The sequence below is a fragment of the Chrysoperla carnea genome, chromosome 2, assembly GCF_905475395.1.
Source record: "Chrysoperla carnea chromosome 2, inChrCarn1.1, whole genome shotgun sequence".
In the NCBI taxonomy this organism is placed as follows: domain Eukaryota; kingdom Metazoa; phylum Arthropoda; class Insecta; order Neuroptera; family Chrysopidae; genus Chrysoperla; species Chrysoperla carnea.
The window spans coordinates 30170997-30191214 of NC_058338.1; the positions used below are offsets into that span (position 1 = coordinate 30170997).

Genomic DNA, 20218 nt, shown 5'->3' on the forward strand with positions numbered 1-20218 from the left:
AAAACTGCTTTAAAAATGACATTCATGTTACAGAATCTGAACTTATGAAGATTTTTTCGTTAGCAATAAGGTTATGTGATATGGGTTATTATCAGAAGCCATTTTTAACTTATATTTCGTATTGTCTTTGTACTGTTTATATTTTTTTTATAGATTCGTGTCTGTAACATTTTTATATTTGTGATCAAATAAAATTGTCTTTAGTTTAAAATAAGTATGTAATTGATTAAAAAACTGTTACAATTCACTAATGTGTTTCAATCAAATTTTTAAGTAATTCTTCTAAGTGCTAATATATATACATATGAACTCCTCGGAAAATCATAATTCACAGGCCGACGCTTCTGAGTAAGTTCTAGAAAAATGATATCTTTATCAATTATTAAAAGAATTCTACGTGCTTTTATTTAAAATTTTTGATAATTTGTTTTGAATTAACTATTCGAGGTTATGTTTTGGTTGTCAAAATTCAATGTCATGCTTATAGAAAAAAAAAACTTCATTACTTTTCTAAAGAATTTTGTTTTATAGAACTTTATCCGAAGCTTCTGGCAGTCAATCTCCGAATAATAATTCAGATAGTTCATTGCATTTAGTGCCTGAATGTGACAGCATGAAACGAGCTGCGGCAAGGAAATTAATCGAACGTTATTTTTATCAATTAATTGATGGTTGCGGTAATCCAAGTTGTGACAATGAATTTTGTGCTTCAAGTGGGGAAGTAAGTTATTGTACTTTTATATGTAATTCGTTTATATTCTTGAATGCCAATTATAAGCCCTCTTTAAAGAAAAGAAGAAAGAAGAAAGTTCAAAGAATGATTTTTTATACTATTTTGCTATATATAAGTTACAAAATGAATTAGTAAAGAATGCTGTTAATCATAGTGACACAGCGCCTTACACAGTACTTTAATAAATAATGCAAGTTTTCAAAGTTTTAACATACCTATGATTCGTATCAAACTAAACGATATAAAAAATTATATACTTTGCAATCTAAAGAATTATAAATGTTAATGTTTTATATAGGGTGTTTCAGAATTGCATGACACTATTTCAGGTACCATTTCTCTTAACTGAGAAATTTTTAACTGGTACTGATCAATTGTAATATAGCGAGTTCAGATTTTTGTTATTGTTGCTGATGCTTCATCGAACAAATTCTAAAGCTTTTCTTGCCTACCAATATCCATAAAATAAACCATATAGTTACTTTATTCAGCCACATACAAAATAATCTTACGATGATAAATCGGGATATGGCGGTGGCCTTTTAACAGCCCCAGAAACAAAAACATATATGAACTTTTTACTTGTTTTTGCCAAAGAACGCATACCCAATAAAATATCGTGGAATTCTTAAACACTCCGTATTTATATACGCTAATATATACGATGCTTAAAACGCATTGACTGAGCAGACGTACGTGGATTATACGAAAATTAAGTAGCCAAATGAGTAGGATTGATTGCTCGTGTAGTATTTTTAATATCATCAGTATAATTTCGTCAGTCATCAGCATTAAATAAAAATTAAAAAAAAAAATTATAAATTTTAGGTACTATATTAAAAAAATCTTTTTCTAATATTTTATATAATACATTTAAATTTCTATAGGCTAAAATAAAAAATTTAACTCCCGATCAAGCTGCAGCGCAAGCTATTCAACTTTTTTCACAAGAAGCTCGATTATGTGATCGTGCACCAAGTAAAGTTGCAAGAACACATGATGGACAATCTAGTAAAGATACAGATGTAAATAGTTCCAGTTCTGCGGATAATCTTCAATCAAGCAGTAAAACAAACGTCGAAGATAATGAAATGCCTGGTAATTATTCTTAACTTTGCTTCAGATTATAGTTTAACTCCTACGATTATAACCTGGTCATATCCATTTCAGCAGCAGCTTTCATTTTGGAAGGATACACCTGAATTCTCTGTAATTTGCCTATGGTCAGATTATTTTCTAACAATTACTCATAACGGGTGTAGAGAGTTGTCAGATGTTTTTTGAAATATTTGTATAACACTTTAAAAAAATCGCATATTCGGTCAAAAAAGATAGGTTTACAATTTAACTAAAAATTGAAGATTTTGCTAAATTTGTAAATCTTGAAACTTTGTTCATAACCGCATACCTTTTTTGTTCCACATACCATTCTACCGTTTAAAAAGATCTTAAAAAAATCTGTAAAGCTGTAGATTAAGTTAAAACTTTAAAAAAAGGTGTAAAGCTCCAGATTAAGTAGAAAAACATCTCATGTTTTTTTCATGGAATCTGACAATCCTTCTTGTGTACAGAAGACATTCTACCGTTGGCTTAATGGAGATACTATTGAATTTAGGTGTTTTTAGTCGCTGCTTGACTATCGATGACGATAATAATATAACTATATGCTAGTGTGCACTCTTATACATTTAGAAAAATTTTTGATGTCTATAAGTTCGGCTTGATAGTTAATGCAGTTGAAGTAGTTAAATAATAATCTTTCATCTGGTTTTTGCTCCTATTGGCCAATGGGTTTCGTTATAAAAGAATATTGAAATTAAGGAAGTTTTGTTGCAGACGTATTTTTATAAAGAATTTCGTATAACGTATTATTCAGAATTAATTTTAAAAATTTTTTTCAGATAATGATCTAGTTAGAAATTCATCAAGTAGTGCAAACAGTATGTTATTATCGGATACTAAAGATTTAACAGAAGCATTAAATTTTAATAAAGCTCCTGTAGAACCATTAACGGAGGATAAGTTAAATAGTATTATCACACAGTGTAAAGAAGAAAATTGTTATTATACATTATTAAGAACAATCACAGAAGTATTCAGTGATTTAAAAGTACTTGCTAGAAGTTTTCCTACACAAACATCTCAATCTGATGCGAATTCACCAATTGATGCTTTACTAAACAAAGCACCAGGTAGTACGTATATATTTAAATAATATAATTTTTTAAATACATTTTGAAGCTTAGCAAGTGGTAACATTAAAATATTAATCTGGCAATTGTCAGACAAATTTTTTTTGTTGCATTTAATTTTTTTTACCACAGATATAGTTTATTGTAGATATAATCGTAATCGATGTTCGATAATACCATATACCACAATATATATATATATATATATATATTTATTTCCACTTTCTATGTTTCTTAATATGAATAATTTAATAAAATATCTATTTGACATAACTAAATTAAGTATTTGCAATGGAATCATGTTTTTGGAAGTAAACACTGCCCATAATAATAACTAATTTTAATGAAGGATGTAAAAGTATGTTTTGTAATACCTTTTATCGGTTTGGGATTAAAATAAAATTGAAAAATAATGCTTTAACACACTTTTACGTAAGTTAATTTTGTCATTTGAACAAGTCTCTATAAAAAAATGTCCTACAAAAAAATAAAAAACATTACACCAGATCCCTTTATCTAGCAAACATACTAATGGAAATTAATGTGATTTTACCTTAGTGTATCAGGCATGCCTATTTACCTCGAGAGTTATTACTTTGTTATTTTTAAAATTTTGTTAACCACCCCAAATTACATTATATCCAGTATGTGTGTGAAGAAAAAAATATGATGCGAAGGCAAAGAATTGGTAGTAAAACGCTTGCAGCCGTCTTTTTAATGGGAACTATCGGCATTCGTCAGGAATATATGGAGGGGGAGCTACCGTGAACGCCATCTTTTTCCATGGGAACTATTGTAATTCATCAAGAGTTCGTGGAGTGAAACTAAAGAAAGCTTTTACCAGGATACCTGATTACCTCATTCTAAGCACAGTTGAATCAATTAATCATCTGTTAGTTATAACTTACTGTTAGGATTTGAACTTTACAATTCCGAGCAAGCAAGATTAATTGTCTTTTAACTTATTATCATTATTTTTACAATTTGATATAAACTCTAAATTATCCTGTCGAAATAATTTGAAACTTACTCACGCAATCCAATTTATTCATTTTAAAAAACAAACAAATCAACAAAATGCAATTCTAATTAAAAACATCTTTCTATTAGACTATCTAGAATGACACCAGTACAGCTATAATGAAATGTTTTGAAATATGAATAATCAAGGCTTTTTTTACAAAAATATTTATTTTAATTTTATCATATTTACAAAAGATTTCTAAATTATTTGTTTCCCAGGTGATTTATCATCATTGAAAAAAGAAGATGTACGGATTTTAGAAGGTGAAAATGAAAAAGATGAAGACAGTTGTTGTTCTGAAAATGATCCAACGAAAGCTGGTGGTGATACAACACCTCGGCTACCCGTTGATTTGGAATCAGTTCGTAGAGCTTTTAAAAATTTATTTGAATTATCTGCAACAATTTTCGAACAAACGTTAGTTACAGCGATTACAGCGAGTACTACATATATGCACATGGTAATGCAAATGCATGGTACCAAACCAGATTGTTTAAATGATATGGTTAATGCAGTATTAATATTATGTGAAATACCAATATTAGGTAATGTGAAATACCAATATTAGCTAATTATTACGTTGTGAGTGCCAATTTTAAACGAAAAAAACGTTGAAAACTTAAAACAGAAATTAATAATCGAGAACTTGAGTCAGAAAGTCAAATTCATTATAAATGGACCCCCAAACAAACTTTTTTTCGTCAAATAGATTAGTGAAAACCGTTTGCTACAGTCGGGCAGAAAGACATAAGAGTTGATTCTATAATAGTTACTTTTTTCAACTTGGATGACGGAATCCTAAAAATTTAAAAATATTTTACTAGATATAAAGTAAAAACCTAATTTTGCAATATTATTTCATTATGCATGGTGTCTTTGAAATTTTTAAAAAGAATATTTTGTCGGATACAAGTAAAAATTTGACTTTGCAATAAAAAGTATTCATAATAAAAATTTGGACCATATTTTCGCTTGAAAAATTTCGACTCAGAGATGAAATTTAACTCGCGCACCTATGTCTGTCAGTCTGTTAAAAGCTGTCAAATGTAGTGGGTTTATTATTGAAATGAAAAATATATTTTACATATAATATAGAGCGTTTATTTGATACGTAATATTCGGTTCTTGTAATAGCATCTTATGCAATTGTTGAGGTGAATATATAAAAATTAATATTTAATGCATTCGTAAAATATAATATGATTTTTCTTTCACGTTCATCAAATAAGTTCTTATTCATATTACCCACATACTAATTAAATTCGTTAATATTTAATATTTAGGTTCTGGTGAATTTTTGGAAACAGCTTTACCATCTTTGTGCAGAGCAGCAGCTCAACTTCCAACATCCGCACAAGCAACATTAGCCCGTCGATGGGCAAAAGATGGAAAACCAATGTTAAAAACTTTATTAGAAAGTTTACAACAATTAATTACTCTACGAGTTATTGTAACACATTTTAATCCAGATTTTTTTGTGCAAGATGAACCAATTATTACCTCAGCGACTAAGTTGATGAAGGTACCTATTATTTTTAAATAGCTCTAGCAACAATTATTTTTAATTTGGGAGTTTCTTACCTGATTACACAAATTTGTTTTTCAGATAGTATATTATGCAAATATATTAGCTGGTAAATTAGATCCTCCTGAACTACGTAAAGAAGATTTACCTCCTGTGGGTATAGAAGATTCAATATTAATGGGTTTCAACCATAAACAGCCAAAACCTGTTACACCAGATCCATTGGGTAAATTAAATGCAAATTCTTATTGATATACTTATTAAAAATAATATATAGGGTGTTCCTTACTGTACTCGGTAAGGGATACACTAAATACAGTGATACTGAGTGATATTTTTAATTAGGTGTACCACTAACAAAATAAGACATGGTTAATTTTAATTAATTAGACCAATAACTATTAAATTTATTATGTTGCCACGTCTCTGTTTCCATAGAAGATTTTTAGTATAGTTGTGAGTGTCTATAGCTTTTTTATGGGCGCTAAGTCATTACAGGACACAAATTTGTAAGAAAGTTTAACTTCGGATTCAATATACTCAAAACTATGCAATAATATTCAAAAAATTAAATTTTTGGTGCATCTTAACATCAGTGTTTTCCCAGAGACATTTAGGATAAAAAAGTAAAACTAGACTGCAAATCAAAATTTCCCCTACTACTTTTTACATTGTAGTTTATAATCGTAGCATTCCGATTATGACTTGGCTGATTTGCCGTTGTACAACTTTTTTGTATCATAATGAATTCAGTAAAATATCACTAATTTATTGATCAATTTTTTCTACATAACATTTTAAAAGATGTTTTAATCATTTTAATGAAATATATTACAGCGCAAGAATTGAATGTCAACATTTTAGATAGTCGAAAACCATTTATACCATTTGCTGAATTTTATAACGAACCACTTAGTGATGCAGTCGAAATGGATAGAGATTTCGCAAACTACAAAGGTGAGAGTACAGGTCTGTATTTGGGACTTTGTATGTTGTGTCCTTATAAATACGTTTTTATAGCCTGTATGTGTATTATTTAGGGGGTATTTTAAGATTAGTCCAAATTTAAAACTTTTTCATAAACTCAATATATTTCAGTATATACAGAGCATTTAAACAATTGACTGTATTAGTTAGTTCTTAAATCATTTATTAGATTTAAAATTAATTGTTTTTCAGCTGATGCTCATTACTTATAAGTAGGGAAGTCATTTTAAATTTTAAAACAAGACTTTTTAGAGACAGTTTTTCGCTGCCATGGAAGTCTTTTTAATCCCCGAACCAAAAAACAAGGGGTGTTTTAAGTTTGACCACTATGTGTGTGTCTGTCTGTGACGTCGCAGCTCCTAAGTCGGTTAAAGCTGACTGGCCTTCATAAAATAGCAATATTTTTTGTTTAGAACATATCAGATTCGGTAGAAGTCGAACAGATCAGATTCGGTAAATTATTATAAGTATATTTCCATCTATTATTTTTGAAATCGAACTCATGGTTAAAACAAGATGCTTTAGAAAAATATTTGTTTAACCATTTTTTCCCATTAAATTTATTTTCTTTAATCGTATTTTAGATATATTTTCATGTTTGTTAAATTAATTGTTTGCTTTGCTGTTTTCAATTTGTGTTTATTTAGTGTAAAGTTTCAAAGTAAAGTTCAGGTTTTTTTTTGTTTTTGTTTTTGTTTTTTTTTTTTTAAATAATATTTTCATCAATTGTGTTTGAAAATAGACATCGATTTGATAAAATATTTCTTTTAGGGATGTCATCGAAATCAACTGGAAAATTCAGTTTTATGAGACATGCTTTTATTTTAACTCCAGCTACTAAAACTATGGGATTATATTTTGATAACCGTATTCGTATGTATTCTGAACGACGTATGAGTTTCTTTCAAAGTATGGCTGGTCAACCATCAACACCTTATTTAAAGTTAAAAGTTAGAAGGGATCATATCATTGATGATACTTTAGTAGAAGTAAGTACATGCAAATATTTGGAATACATATAACTTTTTTATTTCAATTTTTAGTTAGAATAAAACATATATTTGTTAATTTTGCACACATTGGAAAAATTCTTTAATTTTATAAGATTTAATCTAAAAAGGATTGAAATATATTGCTTTATAATTCTTTTCTCCATTTATTGTTCTAGTTAGAAGTGATTGCTATGGAAAATCCGAATGATTTAAAAAAACAATTGGTTGTTGAATTTGCTGGTGAACAAGGTGTTGATGAAGGCGGTATATCAAAAGAATTCTTTCAACTTATTATAGATGAATTATTTAATCCTGATTATAGTATGTTCACACATCAAATTGAATCTCAAACAGTTTGGTTTAATCCGACGAGTTTTGAAAGTGATGCTCAATTTACATTGGTAGGAATAGTATTAGGACTAGCCATATACAATAACATTATTTTATCTGTGAATTTTCCTATGGTTGTGTACTCAAAATTGATGGGTAAACAAGGATGTTTTGATGATTTAGAAGATTGGAATTCTGTAAGTATAAGGCATTTTATACTGAAAATATAATTAAAGCATGGTAAAATTAAAAAAAAATTATTTTCGTAACATACCTTTAAAATAATTTATAAATTATTTCATAAACTACACATTTTAAAATAATAAAAAGCCATATATTATATATGTCACATGATACACTTTGAAAAAGTTTTATTCACCTTAACAAATTACCCCCCAAAACTAATCCTTAAAATCAAGATTTAATTTTCGCTTAGATTTTCCTGTAAACTTAGAGTGAGACGTTATAAAAAAATTCAAAATTTTAGACAAAATAGTTTTCTAAATAAAAAGAGGAATGGTCGATTTTCGCATACTTTCTTCAAAATCTTTCAAACTATACATTTTAGAAAAATATAAATTTGTATTCCTCATAACGAGTCTTTTAATTTGACAATTCCTCATAACGAGTCCTTTAATTTGACCACCATGTTGAAGTGCTTGTTTGTAATTTAGAAATAAAGTAGTGATTTAAAAAAAGTAAGATGAGCACACACCTAAATTTGTACTTTGTTTGGGAAAGAGTTTATTGGCTAATTAATATTTATGATGGTTAAAAATTATTTTAGGTTTTACATAAAGGATTGACAGAACTATTAGAATACGAAGGTGATGACATCGAAGAAGTATTTATGCAAACATTTAAAGTGAGCTATCAAGACGTTTTTGGTGCTACAATTACACACGAATTAAAACAGAATGGTGGTGATATACTTGTAAATCAGAGTAATAAACATGTAAGTATTCTATAATATTATTTGTGTAAAATGAAATTTTTACAAAATGAATTTTTTTTAGGAATTCGTAGACTTATATGCAGATTTTCTATTAAATAAATCAGTTGAAAAACAATATCGTGCATTTCATCGAGGATTTCAAATGGTCACTGATGAATCACCTTTACAACTGTTGTTCCGTCCAGAGGAAATTGAATTACTTGTTTGTGGTAGCAAGGTAATCTTTGTTTATTATGTAGTAGATTCCAAAGTGTCACAATATTAATTTAGTAAATGATGAGAGTAATTACAAATTTTTCTAAGCAAGGGGCTAAAACTGTTTCCTACTTTCAAGTATATATCTATACCAGCTTCTAACAGTGCCAATGAGACGTTAGAGTTTATTGATATCCCTTATTTTTCTATTACTGAATAATTTTCAATTCTGTTTTAAACTTTTCTTAAAATTATTTATAATCGTTCATTGGCCGACATTAGTATCGTGAATCTGGATAATATTTCATTTTCCCCTTATAGATGTAAAAATAAACAAAATTAACTGTTTTTTCATAAAAATAATTTTTTTAGAATTTCGATTTAAATGAATTGGAACAAGCAACACAGTATGATGCTGGATATACGAAACATACACAAATAATAAAAGATTTTTGGTCAATTGTTCATGCATTTCCAGTGACTGAACAACGTAAATTTTTACAATTTACTACAGGATCAGATCGAGTACCTGTTGGTGGATTTTCAAAACTTAAGTTACTTATATCACGTAATGGACCAGATTCAGATAGATTACCGACAGCACATACATGTTTTAATGTTTTGTTACTTCCCGAATACAGTTCAAAAGAAAAATTGTACGATAGACTAGTCAAAGCAATTAATTATTCTAAAGGGTTTGGTATGATGTAAATAATATTCACTTGATACAATAAAAAAAATATTAAAATAGTATTATTAATCTTTATTTTAGAGAATATTTATTTTTACTATGTACTCAAAATAAATTTTCATTTCAAGTAATCGAAATGAATTTTCATATTAATTCTTATCACTTTAAAGATCCATTCACCACATCAGTTATGTCACTTTACCCTACAGTCATAAAAAGTTCGTTACATAAAAGCTAAGTGTAACTAGCTATTCATACTGAGTCGGCATCAATCAGTCAATTCCGATCAGTCATCGCATCGAGTCAATTCCGATCAGTCATCGCATCGCAAACATTAAATTTCTTTACTGCGATATTCTTTGTTTTTGACTGTTATCTTTTTATTTGGCTGAAGTGTTATAAAACTTTTTTGGTGAGCTTTATATAGTAAAAAGTTATTATTTAACACAAAAAATCTCAAATATAGAAAACTAAAAAAAAATTCTAATATTTGTATACTATTATGGGTAAAGATACTTCAAAAGTACGCCTGTACGCTGCGTACAAAAATAAATACAAATACTGTTCAAAAATATCGTCATTTCTCCCCCTTCCCTCTTCGCTCTGGGCGATATGATTTTTATCATTTTCAGTATTTTACATGTGTTTCAAGTTTTACACGTTAAAGTCTTCGTAATTACGATTGATTTCCTTAAGGAAATCAAGGAAAAAAATTTTGAACTTTTCGGTAAGGAAGTCGAGGTCAATATTTTCAACAAATACAAATGTTATATATTTTTTAAAGGAAGGTTTATTTAAGAGTTTCGTTAAAGATTTTAATACAAAATACCTAAAATGTGTTTGTAAACTGCATTTACATTGTTGGGATTGACCACAAAACTTTTGAAAAAAGTTAAAATTTATGTAAAAATATACTTAAATATTCTGATTTCGAGTCATAAAAGCACATTTTTATTTTAAAATATTAAAATCGTAATTTTTAAACTGTATATCACGTGACCTAAAATGCGGGTAAGCCCTGCTGTGATGTCATAGCGGTATGAGTCATAGACCATCAATTAGTTCAGTGTAGACAGTTGGTTATAATATATACATAGATAATAAGTATTTATATTTATTATAATCAGATGTATATGAATATATCTGTCAAACTGATTTGTGTTATTTCGTATAGTATACCCATATTACGTTATCAAATTGGATTGTCTGTCTTAGAAGTATTTTAAAACTGCTTCATAATATTGATTGTAATTCAGTTCGATATAAAATTTTTATTTAATTGAAGCTAAAATATTTTCAGCTTTATCATTGCTTTTTATCTAGGTAGCACTCTGATCGAAATTATACCATGTGATCAAATTTGACGCTAGAAGTTTGCTTCAAGCGTCACCATGAAATCGCACCTTTATATTATGGTTGTTAACCTATAATATGTATGTAGCCTTATGACCATAGACATACAAAAAAATTACAGATGCGAAGTGAAATGTCACTGTCAAATTTAAATGAATGTTTCAGGTGTTTTCAAAGGTTTAAAAATTATAAACGATAGAAAAATGAATAATGAGTACGATTATTGTAGACTATGCGCTAAATTAATATTTAAAACACAACTTTTAAATATTAAACCAAATAATTTAAATTTTGAAAGTAAATTATTACTTTTTCGATTACACATCAATGAAAATGATAATTTTCCAAAGACTGTATGTGGTGTTTGCGAAGGAAAGATAAATAATTTCTACGAATTTTGTAAACAGATACTAGAAGCACAATGTTTCTTCGAAAGTAATTTTTATCATTTATCGGACATAAAGCCAGAAATTAATTTCAAAAATGAAGATGCAAACAATTATGTTGAGGAAGATATACTTAATGAATTTTCTATCGGTAATATTTAAATTATTTTATATTTTATTTATATGCTTAAGGTTTTATGTTTGTAGGTAATATAGATATTAAATCCAATTTAACAACTGTAGATAAAATATTGGTACCAACGGATTGTAAAATAGAAGATGAAGTGAGTCATAATTTTCAATAATTACTAGGCGGAAATTACGGTATCCGTGCCGCTAGTCGGTTATAAAAGGCCGACTAGCCGAACAAACCTTCACTTTTTCGGGGGTATTCGGTAATCTCCATGGCGCTTCGTATTCAGCTTATCGTACGCAAGCCGCAATTATGTTTGTGTAAACAAATTAAGATATGAGATTTCAAGTTGCACTTCAGGCTTCGATTATTCGTAAACCAAGTGAAAAAGTGTTACTCTTCATTTTCGCTTTATTTTGCTATAAATGGACAAATTTCCACTTTGAATCAAGGGGCCACGGATATCGTAATCGTGTCATTTTTAGTGATTTAAGCGAACCACAATTCATTACTTATTTAGAACCTTTTCTTTTTCAGAATGTAGAAAATATCCCATTATCAAAACGGTTATTTAATATTGAAGAAATTAGACACAAGTATAAAGGTTAAATTTTATAAATTTAATCTTTTGAATTGATAATAATTTTTTATTTACTGCTTTAGAGTTTATGAAGGAATGGCAATGGCTTTGTCAAGATTGTACTGAAACATTTCAATCTGAAGATGAATTATCAGAACATTATACTTTAATTCACAATAAATCTATACGCTATAAATGTATTGAATGTAATAAATGCTCAAATACAGAAATTAAGTTTTGGAAGCACATAGAAAATCATATGAAAAAGACCAATCATAGGTAGCTAACATTCTAACTCTAAACCAAAATTTGAAATGTCTTTTTGAATTTATCAATTCGTAATAGCTAGTCCCCTTTTAAGAGTATAATAAAGAAATCCACTCAAAATTGAATAAATATCGCTGATTTTCTGAAGTAAAGAAAGCAGTACTGCCATCCATGACAAGTTGTAACTTTTCACTGGTACAGTACAAATGTACATATGCGTAGAAAAAAAAGTAATTGCCGAAAAATGTACTATCTTCCACGTTTTTCACAGGTTTTTTGCAATGAGCTCGAAAAACTGGAAAAAATTCAAATATGCAAATCGGTAACAAATGATACACTCTGAACTTTGAATCAAGATACTTTTTCTCTAAAGTGCAAAATTTTTGAGTAAATTGAAATCACTATTTTTTTCTGCGCATATGGTAATTTTTGGATTAGCTGAAATTTTGCACACAGTTTCAGTTTATTTATTCGAAGTTTAAATAAAGATAATTAATGAAGCAAAAAGTAGTAATGTATGTCGATCACAGATACTCATGCAGGGTGGGCTCGTAAATTAATTCAGTACTCCGATCAGATTAGAAATGTTGTTAGTTTATTGGCTTACGGAGACCTCTGTTGCACAGCAAACAAGATTAAAGCAAAAAGAATGTTTTTTTTAATGTGCTTAGGGTAGCGCTATGAACATATAAATAAATAAAACAAAGTCTCTTTTCTAGGTGTGATATTTGTAAAACGTTTTTATCGTCTGCTACTAAATTAAAAAACCATGTTGAAACATATCATCAGTCAGCTGGAAAAAGATATCATTGCAATATATGTGATAAGTACTTTTTAAAAGAAAATATATTAAAATTACACAGCCGTACACACGAAGAAAATCCCAATAGTGTAAAAGACAGACAGTATAAATGTGACGAATGTGATAAATTATTTTTATCGATTTATACATTGAGAAATCACAAAAAATCACATGTAGGTAAGTTTTGACTTCTTTCAGAATAGATGTTGACTTCTCCCACTAATTTGTGTTTTAATTGCACCTTTCTTAGATCGTGCTAGTGCTAAGTTTAAAAAACTAATATTTTTTGTTAATATTTGATTATTATTTTAGGAATACGAGAACATATTTGTGAACATTGTGGAAAACGATTTTGGCTTAAAAAATATTTAATCGATCATGTTAAATCGCACAATCAAGATAGGCCATATAAATGTGATTTATGCTCGGCAAGGTATTTTAACATTTCACATAAAAATGATTTACTGAAAGAATTAGTTTTGATTTAAGGAATTTTTCAGTTTTAAAGTAAAAATGTATTTAAGAAAGCATCGTTTTTTACATACTGGTATTAAAAAATTCCAATGTGATATTTGTGGTAAAAAATTTCCCAGGAAACATGGTTTAGATCAACATTCTGTAACACATTCAGAATCATACCCGTTTGAATGTGATGTTTGCAATCGGCGATTTAAAACGAAGCGAAATTATTTGGTAAGAATTTTTATTTTAAGTGTTAAACGGTTTATAATTAAATGATTAAACTTAATAATTCATCACGTCATTTATAATGAGAAATTGACTTTAATGTAACAACTTATACTGCAAGCTGCTCCTTAAGAGGACGTCTTAAATAGGGCCAATCTTAGATGGAGGGAGGATCGTACTTGTGGTACTACAAGACAGATGTGGACTGAGTACAAGCGTAGGATTTTCCATGAGAATGGTAGAATAATTAATATAGGGGAACTACTTACCGTATATTACATGGATTAGTAAATGAACAAACAACCCGCGAACAATGTCAAAACGTGAGATTTGATCCAATTACCCTTAAATATCGAGTAATCGAAAAAATAAATTTTTGGCATTCGCGCGTTTTAGCGAATTGGAACAAGTTGTTTAATTTAAGTTTAAAATTCGATCATTTTTAATCGTACTTGGTTGTTATGTCACCAAGCTGTTGATAAACGGTTGGTAGGCCACTAGGCCTAGGCTGTTAAATTATACGAGCCATTAGGCTGTGTAGATAAAGTGATGGTAAATTTTTTAGTAAATAATTTTCTACATTTTTTTTTAGTTGCGAATGTTTAATTTCCATGAATTTTTATTTCAGGGACATCAAAGAACCCATACCGGTGAAAAACCATATTCATGTATAGATTGCAATAAACATTTTGCATGTGCGGTAAGTTATGATGCACATATGGAAAAAAATCATGGTGTTATTAAAGTTAAAAAGACGTTTATAGAAATTAAAATTGACAATAATAATATTGTTTAAGAGAATGCGTTTCCGTTTATTTGCTTTTTTTAAAATTATTTTTATTTCTTGGAAATATTTCCAGGTATATTTCAATGATAGTGACAATTAAAGGTAAAACTGAAATCCATTAATTTCAAAGTATTTTATTTGTGCACAATTTTATTTTTTTCGTTGAAAAATTGTTAGATTAGATTTCAAATTGGTATTTATGATAAAATTTGTAGATAATAATTAATTATTATGAAATAGTTATTTAACAAATTTTAAAATATTTCATATTTTTCTCATTAAGAGAAAATCTCATCAAGATACTGTCAGGGAATTTTTCAGTTAGTTATTATTGTATATTTGACTGAAATATTAGCAATCAAGCTATAATCAAAGAAGGGATCTAGACATTCAAGAACTTTATTAAACTTGTTATAAATTATTTATTAACTAAATTTAACATTAACACATATATTTTACAAGTAGATAATTTAAATAACAAAGTAATTGTTTTAATAAATCTAATGAGATTGTTGCAATATTTTACAGTTCTGTTGGCAGTTTATTTTAGTCTTTCTCATAAATCTGCAAAAAAAAAATTACATTTTATAATATGCGTCCAATTTGATAAAAGATTATTTAAAAAAAAACAGATGTTTTGTGTATGCATTGTGTTCATAATTTTTCAAAAATTTTTTTTCATAAAGTCTTTTTATCCGAAAGTTGGGCAAAAAACTATTTTTTTTACAAGTATATCTATAGCAGCTAACTAGCTTAATTAGCCGTTTAATTAACCGAGTAGTCTTTTTACTAAACGACGACATTCAACTAGCAGCTTGAACGATATTCAATCATTCAAACTAATCGATTGTCAAATGATAATCGATAAAGTTTAACTACTTGCCTAGCCTAGTTTAAGTTTAGTGACACTTTTTGTCAGTTGGCTCTGAAACCCACACATTGTCAATATGGCGTCGGTAGGCAACATTATTGTTGGCGTTTCTCACAGATTAATAGCATTTTCACAAAAAAAGTACAAAGAGTAGTAGCAAAGAGTTGGAAGTTTTTTTTATAAATACATAAAATATTTTAACTTACTCATCGTTTCTTGTTGTGATTCAATTTTATACGTAGGATTATCGTATGATGCTTGTGAAACTCTCATTGTTGCTGTTGGTGATGAAATGGCCGCTTTGTTTTGTGTGTGTCGTTTCATTAATATCGATGATAATATTAAAGTTGAAAGAATAGCTATTGCAGCTACAATTGCAACTATTATTAAAGATTCATAATAATCTCCATCTGCTAATGCTTCTTTCGAAACAGAAAGTTTTCCTGAAATTCAAATTCTCCTGGTGATTGGTCTTCAGAGAAATATGTTTGCTCAACGCTAATTCGGTGAAACATTTTGTGTCACTAAATTAGCGTCGAGTAAAACACATCTCTCCGTTAACCAGTTCAGGAGAATAATTACGATTAGATAAATTCACACTGCTTTTTATACATATTTCATATTCATACATTATTTTTAGAAAATGATCAGCGTGGGTTCTTCAGGCGATACCCTAGGGCCGCCGCTGAAAATGGTTATTTGTACCATTTTGTCCAACAATCTGGATGTTATGGGTCGACTATTGTTTAGAACAAGAATATACATTATTTTTGGAAAACGGCTAGTTATTTCCACTTGACTTGCGTACAGGAATGGAGCTCACGATGCTCCAACAACACCCACTGTTTGCATTATCGATTTCAAATTTAAGCTCTTTGGAAAGATTGAAGATCTGTTTAGGCAGATTAAGCAATCAGTCGAAAATACAGCTAAATTGTGCAAATAATGTGATCATTTTCGTACGCTTTGTAAAGGTGTACTTTTCTATAAGGGACATTAATCGCTCGAGTTTAAGAGTTAAACGTTTAAATAAAATTTAAACAAAAATATTCATAAATAAAAAAGTTAATGACCTCTTAAACTGGAAAAGAACTGTTGGCCCATCTTCTGTATTATATGCCAAATGAGTAATTTGATGCCAATATGTATATTATATATGTATATTTGATTATATAAGTATCTCGGCGTTTCATTTTGGTACGGAATAAAAAATAAAAATAATTTATTATGGTTTATAATAATCACCTTTTTGTATTTCTTGTTGTGATACAATATCTTCTCTTGTTTTGAAATTCAAAACATTGCTTGTTTTCACTTTTCCATTTGATAAATACAATTCCAAAATTAATTGGTAATTGGTATTTGGTTTCAAGTCCGTAATAATAGTTTTTGTAATTGCATCTCTTTTTGCTAGTTTAAATTTACTATAATTTTCTTTGTCTTTATCACTTTCATATATTGCTCGATATATATTCACATATTTTTCTTGTGGATATGGTATTCCTGACCATGTGATTTCTACACTTCGTGATTTTATTTGATTTGCCTCTATTGTTACATTGAAATTGAACACATCTGAAAAAATATGGAAAAATTAAAACTGGTAATGCCAAAAAAGCTTTAATTTGTAATTTTAATTCGTATAGGGAAGTGTCTATTACATATAAAATTTTATGGATTTGCTGTTGTGTAATTGTAAGTTGATATCACTCGGTATTTCATCACTTACCGATTTTTGGAAGCGTTGTAGCATGAAGAATAACTTCTGATTTCAATTCAGTTTGTTGTCCTTCAAACGGTATAAATAATAATTCAATTTCATATTCTGTATTTGGTTTTAATTCGCTTAACGTATAACTGCCGATTGTACGATGTATAAGTGGTGTCGCTGCGTATATTTTACTTTCAATTGTTTTGTAACGTATTTGTACACCATCTATATATTGTAATTCAAATTCAGTAAATTTACGCCAAGATAATGTTATCCATGTATCGTTAATTTCAATAATTTTCAAATCTGGTTGGATTGGTATTATCGATGGTGTCATTAAATATGGATTTGTAATCGTTTGTAACGTACGCACTTTGTATACTTTACTGCTAAGCGTATTGTGTAAATCACGTAAGAATATATTAATTTTGATTTGGTATTCTGTATCTGGTTTTAGGCCAGGTAACTCAAATTCCAATTGTGGTGTTGCTATTAAATCATTTGGTGGCGCAAATATTTGTGTATCCCATGTTGTTGGGTTATTGTTATCCCTAAAAATACAAAGGTCTTTTTAAATATATTCTTTTAGTGAAAAGCATAAATAAATAAAATTAATAAATAATATTTTATTCAAAGAAACAATGTTATAATTGTATTGAATGCGTATAGTCGAATATTTTTATTATTCCGACTACGAGCTACTTTAAAACATTGAGTAGATTAGGTAGTAGTTTTGGAAATAAACACTTACATTAAACTTGTGTATCGTAGTTCAACGCGTCCATGAAGTCCAACCAGTATTGCAGGAACTGTTAAAATTAATCGTACTGTGTAAGCATCAATTGCTTTCAATTCCAATATGTTCACGTCATCTAAAAAATTATAATTATATAAATTTTCAAGAAATGAGTTTTAGCTTAGGAGTTTCAAATTAACACAGTGGCAGTGTAGCAGAAAGGAACGATATAACGTCTCGGTACAAAGTAACCAATTTACTGGCATTTAGATAGAAACTTAAGACCATAGATTTCTTAGTCGGAGACACGAAAAAGTGGTAATCTTAGGTTACAAAAGGATTTAATTAGTTCACAGTTTAGTATTATACAAAATTATTTAAGAATATCCAATGAAAATTTGTGTTTAAATATATTTTTGTACGAACATTCATAGCAATTTAAAATAGACTGTAGATACTCTATAAATATTATCGAAGATAATAAATGAGAACTCTAGGATATTTAAAAATACAAAAACTGATCTAGGAAATTGGGGAAAAAATCGAAATTTATTGTAGATACTCTGTTTTGGAGCAATCTCATTCTTACCTTGCATTTGACCAGGATTTTGTCCAAATGGTGGATATGGTTGATGTGGAATTCCATTTTGGATAGCAGGTGCAAAATCTGAAATTACTTATTGATATTATCTACCATTGTTTACAAAACGACCACCAGTTCTAAATTTGATTTTAAAATGATTACTTGAAGGCTTAAATACATACTTGGAGCATTAGGAACAGCTGCACACATCCAATACAGACAGCAATCGTCATCTTGTAAATGAGTTAAAATAGCATGATGAGGTGGGCATGGAAGACTAGCTGGTGGCTGAGCAGTGACAGGCGGGCAAGCATCCTGGCATTCAATTTTCCCCAATTCACAATAACATCGCCTGTGGCATCCAGTTAAATTAGTTGGAATTTCAGCGAAATTATTATAACGAATTCCTTCGTATAAACATGATCCATTATTTTTACATCTTACACGTTCAGCACAACATTTTGGAGGTGTTGGTACAAAATTTGGTGGAATTGTTTCCCATTCTAAACAATGTGGATCTAATACATCAAGTCCAAATCTTGTTGGGCAATTAATTTTATCACATATTACACCTTTCGCCGTGCATATACAGAAACTTGTACAATTGTCATGAAATTCTTCACCTGTGTAAATAAAATATAAAATTTAATTTCGAGTCAAAATCGAACAGATGTTTTAGTCTTCCTAAATAAACCTGACGCTCCTTTCTCGCGCCATTTTATACAAATTTACCTTTTTGCCCCCTTTCTTTTGTAAACAATATTATATAAATGGGTATAACGCAATCAGCTAACGTCCCCAAATTCCTGTGCCCTGGTGCCACTCATCCCTTGCACCCCCCCCAAGTTAAGACAGCCTTGGCAAAGCATCTATTAAATGGTTTCTACCTCTTTAAATTTAATATTCTTGAATAAATTTTTATATCGGTGTTTTTTCTTACCTATTGAATATTTATTTTCTTTATATTCACATTTGTTTGAAATAACTTTCTTGTCATTTGTAGCTTGTTGAGTTGGTGAATTTTTTATGTCAGGCATTGTAGTCACTTTATAGACTGTAGAATTTTCACTAGTTCTTATAAAATATTTAGTATTTGGTTTTAAATTTGTTACCAAATAGGTAGAAGTCAATTCAATTGGTTTCCAATTTTTTTCGTCGTCACTTATTTGGATAGTAATAATTGAATAATTCTCTGATAATAATTCAATATTCACTTTTATGACCGTACTGTTGATTGCCTGAGCTGATAATATTTTATACAATGTTGAATATTCTGGTGGCATGGAATCTTTTTCATTCAAAGATACATCGCAACGTAATATTGGACAGCATTTATCTTGGGGGTCTGTTATCACCACACATTTGTCTGGTTGATTGTTTACAATTGCTTCGCATCTGTAATTTTATATTGTAATTTATTAAATAATATTTCATACAAACTTTCATCCCCTTTTTCACTACCATAGGATAAAATATCCAAAAAACAAATTGAAAAAATACCTTGGTTTACAAAGCACTTTGCCATTTTGTTGACACGTACAATTTTGACATTCATCCACAAATTCTTCTTCAACTTGGTATGTTTTATTTTTATATATACAGGTATTTTGAACATCTTCTTGTCCTAAAAATTTAATGAGGATAATAATTAGCTCTATTTCGTGGTGTAGGAGCCATAACTTGCTGATTAAACTTGAA

At 28.9% G+C, this 20218-nt stretch overlaps 3 protein-coding genes across 7 annotated transcripts in view; 2 read left to right on the forward strand and 1 right to left on the reverse strand.

Moving 5' to 3' along the window:
- Nucleotides 1-202: 202 nt before the first annotated feature.
- LOC123291380 (ubiquitin-protein ligase E3A) lies at nucleotides 203-9686 on the forward strand. Of its 3 annotated transcripts, none has more exons than XM_044871648.1 (13): nucleotides 203-348; nucleotides 532-721; nucleotides 1621-1831; nucleotides 2635-2928; nucleotides 4168-4494; nucleotides 5233-5471; nucleotides 5556-5700; nucleotides 6312-6443; nucleotides 7233-7450; nucleotides 7630-7980; nucleotides 8571-8738; nucleotides 8800-8955; nucleotides 9306-9686. In XM_044871648.1, exons 1-13 carry the CDS (start codon nucleotides 305-307, stop codon nucleotides 9642-9644), a joined length of 2814 nt encoding a protein of 937 aa, XP_044727583.1. In that variant the 5' UTR covers nucleotides 203-304; the 3' UTR covers nucleotides 9645-9686. The 3 variants fall into 3 exon arrangements, with proteins under 3 accessions (XP_044727583.1, XP_044727585.1, XP_044727584.1); XM_044871650.1 differs by having other exon boundaries at nucleotides 6312-6431; XM_044871649.1 differs by having other exon boundaries at nucleotides 2635-2925.
- A 440-nt stretch (nucleotides 9687-10126) lies between these two features.
- LOC123292622 (zinc finger protein 836-like) lies at nucleotides 10127-14741 on the forward strand. The gene is made up of 10 exons (XM_044873336.1): nucleotides 10127-10147; nucleotides 11385-11514; nucleotides 11571-11647; nucleotides 12034-12100; nucleotides 12160-12355; nucleotides 13063-13322; nucleotides 13458-13578; nucleotides 13646-13838; nucleotides 14461-14588; nucleotides 14693-14741. Exons 1-10 carry the CDS (start codon nucleotides 10127-10129, stop codon nucleotides 14739-14741), a joined length of 1242 nt encoding a protein of 413 aa, XP_044729271.1.
- A 338-nt stretch (nucleotides 14742-15079) lies between these two features.
- Nucleotides 15080-20218, reverse strand: part of LOC123293475 (putative epidermal cell surface receptor) — a 29356-nt gene continuing 24217 nt past the window's right edge. For 2 of the 3 annotated variants that reach the window (XM_044874314.1, XM_044874318.1), the window contains exons 4-12: nucleotides 20021-20144; nucleotides 19461-19915; nucleotides 18703-19143; nucleotides 18527-18613; nucleotides 17953-18073; nucleotides 17220-17752; nucleotides 16736-17065; nucleotides 15697-15933; nucleotides 15080-15183 (exon numbers count right to left, since the gene is read on the reverse strand). In XM_044874314.1, the coding sequence (XP_044730249.1) occupies nucleotides 15176-15183; nucleotides 15697-15933; nucleotides 16736-17065; nucleotides 17220-17752; nucleotides 17953-18073; nucleotides 18527-18613; nucleotides 18703-19143; nucleotides 19461-19915; nucleotides 20021-20144 (2336 nt within the window). In that variant the 3' untranslated portion in view covers nucleotides 15080-15175. The remainder of the gene's footprint in view (nucleotides 15184-15696; nucleotides 15934-16735; nucleotides 17066-17219; nucleotides 17753-17952; nucleotides 18074-18526; nucleotides 18614-18702; nucleotides 19144-19460; nucleotides 19916-20020; nucleotides 20145-20218) is intronic. The other variant, XM_044874317.1, reaches the window with a different exon arrangement.

Coding starts and splice junctions, on each gene's coding strand:
- LOC123291380 (XM_044871648.1), top strand. CDS start 305: ATGAACTCCTCGGAAAATCATAATTCACAGGCCGACGCTTCTGA. Junction 7,981..8,570: donor ATTTAGAAGATTGGAATTCT/GTAAGTATAAGG, acceptor AAATTATTTTAG/GTTTTACATAAAGGATTGAC. Junction 8,956..9,305: donor TACTTGTTTGTGGTAGCAAG/GTAATCTTTGTT, acceptor TAATTTTTTTAG/AATTTCGATTTAAATGAATT.
- LOC123292622 (XM_044873336.1), top strand. CDS start 10,127: ATGGGTAAAGATACTTCAAAA. Junction 10,148..11,384: donor TGGGTAAAGATACTTCAAAA/GTACGCCTGTAC, acceptor TTTTGTAAACAG/ATACTAGAAGCACAATGTTT. Junction 13,579..13,645: donor TGTGATTTATGCTCGGCAAG/GTATTTTAACAT, acceptor GGAATTTTTCAG/TTTTAAAGTAAAAATGTATT.